General features: G+C 48.1%; 1 protein-coding gene across 1 annotated transcript in view; it reads right to left on the reverse strand.

The window, feature by feature from the left end:
* Positions 1-2,234: 2,234 nt before the first annotated feature.
* The window catches only part of LOC128374472 (semaphorin-6D-like), a 44,877-nt gene continuing 40,242 nt past the window's right edge, over positions 2,235-6,869 (reverse strand). Inside the window, exons 19-21 of the mRNA XM_053334753.1 lie at positions 4,291-4,541; positions 3,704-3,829; positions 2,235-3,516 (exon numbers count right to left, since the gene is read on the reverse strand). Of these exons, the coding sequence (XP_053190728.1) occupies positions 2,254-3,516; positions 3,704-3,829; positions 4,291-4,541 (1,640 nt within the window). The 3' untranslated portion in view covers positions 2,235-2,253. The remainder of the gene's footprint in view (positions 3,517-3,703; positions 3,830-4,290; positions 4,542-6,869) is intronic.

Here is a 6,869-nt window from a genome sequence, read left to right on the forward strand (position 1 = left end):
GTTCTGATCGGTTCTGATCTGTTTTCATCGGTTCTGTTTCTCTTGTTTGGTGTGATGTGGTTCTGTGTGTTTTAGTCACGGATGGATTCCAAAGTAAAAGCACGGATGAAAGTTGAGCTGAGAGGATTTAAAGGATCGTTCCTGTTTTATTATTTTAAATCACAGCTGATCGTTTCTAGAGAAAACTAAACTTTTCTTCATACATTTGAGCAAAAGTTCTGAACTCAAACTCCACTTACTTTCTTTTCTGGAGGCTTTCAGCCACATCTCAGAGCCTCGTGACTCTGCTGCCTTCATTTATTTAGTCATCAGATTTTTGGTGCATTCAGGGACTCTGAGCTTTTCTTTACTCTATCTGTGATTTGCCTTTTCAGCAGAATATTTGGCAGCTGGCTGTAACTCTGTAAATAACGGAGCGTCTTTGAACGCACCAACAGGGACTAAATGGCCACTACTGAGTGCATGAGCTCTCATCTAAATGTAAGTTCTGTTTCTGTTGACTTAAAGAGAAGAAGTGAAGTCAGCGAGCGCTAACGAAGCAGAGTCCTCATTATAAACCAAACCTTTAAAAATGATCACAAAGGATCTTTATGATCACAGCTTGTTAAATGAAGCTTTGATTCATGAGTGGGTTAGGGCAGATCGTCCGCACCGCTGTCATGGAGACGAGAGCAGAAGTCACATGATGACGACTGATCCCGTCTTCAGATGTGGTCGAGAGTTCCAGAAGTTTTCTTTACATTATTAATTACTTAAGTTATTTATTTGACTGGTTTCCGTTCTGTGAATAGATAATCAATCAATCAATGCTGCTGTTTGGTTTTGTTGTAAAACAAATAAAAAGATCAACATGTTTCTCTGTGGTCAGTAAATTTATTTCAAAGCAGAAACTTCAGAAACAAACTTTATTGTGAGAAATGATGAATTTGACATTTTTCATGATAATCACATCTGTTTGTCCTGGTTGATGTTTCTCATTAAAAAGCTTTTCTACAGCTTCGGACCAGATCTGAGATTTCGGAGCTTCCCTGAATGCACCTCACGGCTACCTACGATAACCGACACGTAAAAAGTGAATAAATGATTTCTTCAGATTCTCATTTTTACATCATGTGACTCATTACAGATGTGATCACATTTAGAACATTTTGACGTTGTTTCATCTCTTTGATATTTGTTTTTCGGGTCGTGAATCAATCGCCAGTAACTAAGCGTTTGTTTCTTTGCAGACGAGCCTGTGAAAGATGTGAAAGATGTGAAAGATGAACGCGCTGAGTCTGAGATTCATGTTTCAGTTTTAAAGATGATCACATTCATACAGACTTCATGTGGAGGCAGCGCAGCGTTCAGCTCTGTCAGCTGTTTGAATTCAGCCTCTTCAGTTTGTAGCAGCACAGTTTTATTTACAGCTTTCTGTCCAACCGGCCGAGTTATTGCTGTTCCTGACAGAGCTGCTCTCTGTGCTGCTTCACACTGAGTCCTGAGATACTATCTGTCTGTCAGCTGCAGGAGAGAGAGAGAGAGAAAGAGAGAGAGAGAGAGAGAGAGAGAGAGACAGCGAGAGAGAGAGACAGCGAGACAGAGAGAGAGAGAGAGAGAGAGAGAGACAGCGAGACAGAGAGAGAGAGAGCAGAGAGAGAGAGAGAGAGAGAGAGAGAGACAGAGAGAGAGAGACAGAGAGAGAGAGAGAGAGAGAGACAGAGACAGAGACAGAGAGAGAGAGAGAGAGAGAGAGAGACAGGTGAGTGAGGTTTAACACAGTTGAACTAAACTGTGTTAAACTGTTCATAAACGATCAGCTGACTGAGTTTAATCTGACAGATTATTAACCTGAACGAGTCGATTATGAAACATTAGTTCACCTGCTGGACTGTTCAGATACCAATATGGTACAAAGAGAACATTCACGTTAGTTCAGCTCGTCTTCGTCTCATTGATGCTGCTGATATGTTCACATACAAAAACTCTTAATATGTTGTCGTCATGGAAACGGTGATGTGAAAACAACCACCTCATTTCTGCGTCCGGACAGGAGAGTTTCCCTCTGAGCTCTGACTCAGCAGACTCACGGTCGGGACGTTATGAGAGTTCCTCCGACTGGTCTGAGCTCTGAGAGTCTGACATCAGTTCGTGTCGACGCCTCGTTCAGCAGCTGCAGTGCTCTGACTCAGAGGTCAGAGGTCAGCGACGGCGTCCTCTCAGCAGCAGGAAACAACCGGACAGAAGCTGAAAGTCTCCGGCAGCTTTCAATCCTCAGTATTTGTACTTTCCCTGCTCTGCTACCGGTGACGTGGCTGAGTTCGGAAGGAACAGCGGCTTTGGCGGAACTTGAGGTTTGAGCGACGCCGTCCGCCGGACGATGGCGGCGCGTTGAACGTGCGGTCCTTCGCTGTAACTGTGCTGCCGCGTCAGGCAGCTGCTGCCGGTCAGCGGCCGCCGGCTCTCGCTGCTGCTGGCGGCCGGCGGCCCGTTGCTGCTGCTGTTGGTGTTCATCCTGGCGAGGAAGTGTGCGTGTGGCGCCCCCCGCTGGTTGAAGCTGTGGTGACGCGGCACTGCGCCGCCTCCGCTGCCCATCTTGATGAGGGATTGGCGCTGCGAATGGTGGCGGGTGACGGAGGCGGCGCTCTGACCGGGCCGCTCTGGAATCACCTGCTGCTGGAGTGGAGTGGAGGAAGAGGAGGAGGAGGAGGAGGGGATGGAGGTAGAGGAGGTGGGGTTGTTGGAGGAGGACGAAGAGGAGGAGGCGGAGGAGGAGCTAGAGGTTTGAGCAGGTGCGTCGAGGCGTTTGGGGAGGCCGTCCCGCGGCAGCGTGGAGGTGCTGTAGTACGGAGACGATTCTGTCTCAGGGATCTGCTGCTGGTGATGGTGACCACCGCCGCCGCTGCTGCTGTGGTGGTTGCTATGGTGATGGCTGTGGTTGTAGTGGTGGGTGCGGGTCTGCCCATGGTGACTGTGATGATGTGTGTGATGGTGACCGTGGTGATGTCCTCCAGAGGACGAGGACGGCCCGGGGAACACGGAGGAGGAGGAGGAGGAGGTCAGGACCTTGATGCCTCCGGTTCCCGACGCGCTGACCTCGTGGATGTGTTTGAGCAGCTCGTCCAGCGCCGACACGTCAACCACCGACTGAGGCAGAGACTGCTGGGACTGGTGGTGGGGAACTCCTCCTCCTCCTGATGACCGCTCATCACCGGAGATCTTCCTCTCCTCCAGGAGGTGCAGGGAGGATGAAGACGCGCCCGCTCCGTGGGCCAGTCCGTTGCTCAGACTGTTGCCATGGTGATGAGAGAAGGGGAACAGCTGCTGGGTCACGGAGTTGCCGACGACGGCCACGAAGCCCAGACCGGACCCGGAGCAGCTGGGAGCAGGTTTCGGGTGGTTGTCTTTGCCGTTGTTGCAGTTCTGGTTCTTCTCGTACTGATGCTGCTGCAGAGCCTTCATGTTCTTGATGGGGAGCTCCGGTGTGGAGTCCGGCGTCGGCAGACCGGACAGCTCGCCGTCCGCCTGGGACAGAGACTGATGAGACACACAAAGATTCATCACTAAGAACTCCAAATACTTGAGTTTGATTTCAAAGAAAATCTATAATCGTCTTTTTAAAGGAGCAACTGCAGAATACACCTCAAGAATGTAGAAGAACTGAGGATGAGGAACTGATTTCACATTAAACATACTGATATTATATTTTTGTACAGACAGCTACCTGGGACAGGCTGAGGTCTCGGTCCCCCAGCACCGGGCCCTGGGGTCCAGGGCTTTGGAGCTCCGCCAGGCCGTTTGGGATGAAGGAACTGTACATCTGAGGAGTGGAGACGTCCAGTTTGTCCTCCTGAAGACAAAACAGGAAGAGACATGAAGACGGTCTGCTGCATGATGCTGAATCCACACAGACATGAATCCATTATTACACATAACTAACAGAACCATCAACATATAAACTCTATCCCCCTAAAGGAGAAGATGACTTTCACTCTTCAGCTCCAGAAGGAGAGGGATGCTGCCATAAATGGATTATAATCATTTAGATCTTCAGTAACAGAAACCTTTTGTTCTTTAGAGACAATCTGAACTCTGAACTGAACTTGTGATTTAGTTTTTCTTCTTTTATTGATCGAGCTGTGTCTCGTCTCAGACCTCTTGTTGTTCTTTCTCACTCGTGCAAAACTTGAAAAATAAAAGACTTGATAATGAAAGAGAGGATGAAGTGAATAAAGGAGAGAGGATTCATTTAGAGTTCTTGATGAAAGAACCTGGAGAACCTTTAGACCCTTCCCTGACTGGTCCTCCTACCTTCTGCTGTCCGTCCAGCAGTCCGTTGAGCTTGGCGAGGGATCTGAGGGACAAGGCGTGAGGCAGCGAGGCTTCCGGGTCTTTGCTGAGCCTCGTAGCTCGCTGGGCGGCGCTGCGGCTGCAGTAACACGACACCAGGAAGCCGGACAGGAAGGCTCCCAGGAGGAAGGCCACCAGCACGCAGGCCAGCAGCAGCGTGTAGTGAACGTTAGCCGCGGAGCGCTGATCCAGCTCCGGCACACGACGAACGCCTGGAACACACAACAGGAGATTATATTACTGCTGCAGTCATGTGATCATGTGATCATGTGTGATGTCATGATTTATGATTTATGATGAATCTGATCTGAAGCTGCTTTAAACACAGACTTAGAACAAGTTTCACTCTAATATAGATTATATATAATAATATCACATCACTGGTAGTGGGACGGACCTTCATCATCATCACTGACCTCTCTCTCTCTCTCTCTCTCTCTCTCTCTCTCTGTCTCTCTCTCTCTCTGTCTCTCTCTCTCTCTCTCTCTCTGTCTCTCTCTCTCTCTCTCTCTCTCTCTGTCTCTCTCTCTCTCTCTCTCTCTCTCTCTCTCTCTCTCTCTCTCTCTCTCTCTGTCTCTCTCTGTCTGTGCACTGCTCTCTCGCCCACTCTTTCTGAACATTGGTATTCACACAGACAGCAATAAGGGTGAGCGAGGACAGGAATGACAGCAGGATGAAGGAGAGAGAGAATGTTAGAAATGGTGTGTGTGTGTGTGTGTGTGTGTGTGTGTGTGTGTGTATGTGTGTGTGTGTGTGTGTGTGTGTGTGAGAGGAAAAAGGAGAAACCTTGTCAAGTTTGACTTTTCCGCTTCGCCACCAAAAATACTGGTAACACACACGATACCTCACTTTAAAGGTCACACACACACACACACACACGTCTGCAGTGTGTGTGTGTGTGTGTGTGTGTGTCAGGTGTGTGTGTTGAATAAGAATGAAGCATGAGGCTGCAGAGTGTCTCCTCGCTGCATGATGTCATTAAAGCTGATGATCAGCTGATCGTCACTCAGCACCGTTAACGTCAAACTAACGGATTAATATTTCTGTTGATTTGGTATAAAATGTTCCACTGTTCATATTAATATCTAACAGTGTTAAGGTGGTAATGTGGTGTTAAGGTGGTGTTAAGGTGGTATGTGTTGTTTTATCTATTTATGTACAGCACTTTGTTTCAGCTGTGGTTGTTTTAAAGTGCTTTATAAATAAAGTTGAGTTGAGTTGAATATGGTGGTGTTAAGGTGTTAAGGTGGTACGGTGGTGGTAGGTGGTGTTAAGGTGGTGTTAAGGTGTTAAGGTGGTGTTAAGGTGGTACGGTGGTGGTAGGTGGTGTTAAGGTGGTACGGTGGTGTTAAGGTGTTATGGTGGTGTTAAGGTGGTACGGTGGTGTTAAGGTGGTACGGTGGTGTTAAGGTGGTATTAAGGTGCTACAGTGGTGTTAAGGTGGTACGGTGGTGTTAAGGTGGTAGGTGGTGTTAAGGTGGTAGGTGGTGTTAAGGTGGTGTTAAGGTGGTATAGTGGTGTTAAGGTGGTAGGTGGTGTTAAGGTGGTAGGTGGTGTTAAGGTTGTCTCCTCTGTGTCTTCTCTCCTGTGTTTTAGCCGGCAGGAAAGATGGGAGGGGTTGGAGCAACTTGGGCAGAATTTATAGATGTAGATTATGGGAGGGGTTGGACATCCAGCAGGCCACAGTCGTTACCCTCTCTGTGTTAAGGTGGTATAGTAATGTTAAGGTGGTACGGTGGTGGTAGGTGGTGTTAAGGTGGTACGGTGGTGTTAAGGTGGTAGGTGGTGTTAAGGTGGTAGGTGGTGTTAAGGTGGTACGGTGGTGTTAAGGTGGTAGGTGGTGTTAAGGTGGTAGGTGTTGTTAAGGTGGTAGGTGGTGTTAAGGTGGTATGGTGGTGTTAAGGTGGTAGGAGGTGTTAAGGTGGTAGGTGTTGTTAAGGTGGTACGGTGGTGTTAAGGTGGTAGGTGGTGTTAAGGTGGTATGGTGGTGTTAAGGTGGTAGGAGGTGTTAAGGTGGTACGGTGGTGTTAAGGTGGTAGGTGGTGTTAAGGTGGTAGGTGTTGTTAAGGTGGTACGGTGGTGTTAAGGTGGTACGGTGGTGTTAAGGTGGTATGGTGGTGTTAAGGTGGTATAGTGGTGTTAAGGTGGTAGGTGGTGTTAAGGTGGTAGGTGGTGTTAAGGTTGTCTCCTCTGTGTCTTCTCTCCTGTGTTTTAGCCGGTAGGAAAGATGGGAGGGGTTGGAGCAACTTGGGCAGAATTTATAGATGTAGATTATGGGAGGGGTTGAACATCCAGCAGGCTGCAGTCGTTACCCTCTCGGTGTTAAGGTGGTATAGTGGTGTTAAGGTGGTATGGTGATGTTAAGGTGGTGTTAAGATGGTCATGTGATGTCATGGCGGTATAGTGATGTTAAGGTGGTATGGTGGTATTAAGGTGGTATAGTGATGTTAAGGTGGTATAGTGGTGTTAAGGTGGTATAGTGATGTTAAGGTGGTACGGTGGTGTTAAGGTGATGTTAAGGTGGTATAGTGATGTTAAGG

This window comes from Scomber japonicus, chromosome 15 (genome assembly GCF_027409825.1).
Source record: "Scomber japonicus isolate fScoJap1 chromosome 15, fScoJap1.pri, whole genome shotgun sequence".
Lineage (NCBI taxonomy): Eukaryota > Metazoa > Chordata > Actinopteri > Scombriformes > Scombridae > Scomber > Scomber japonicus.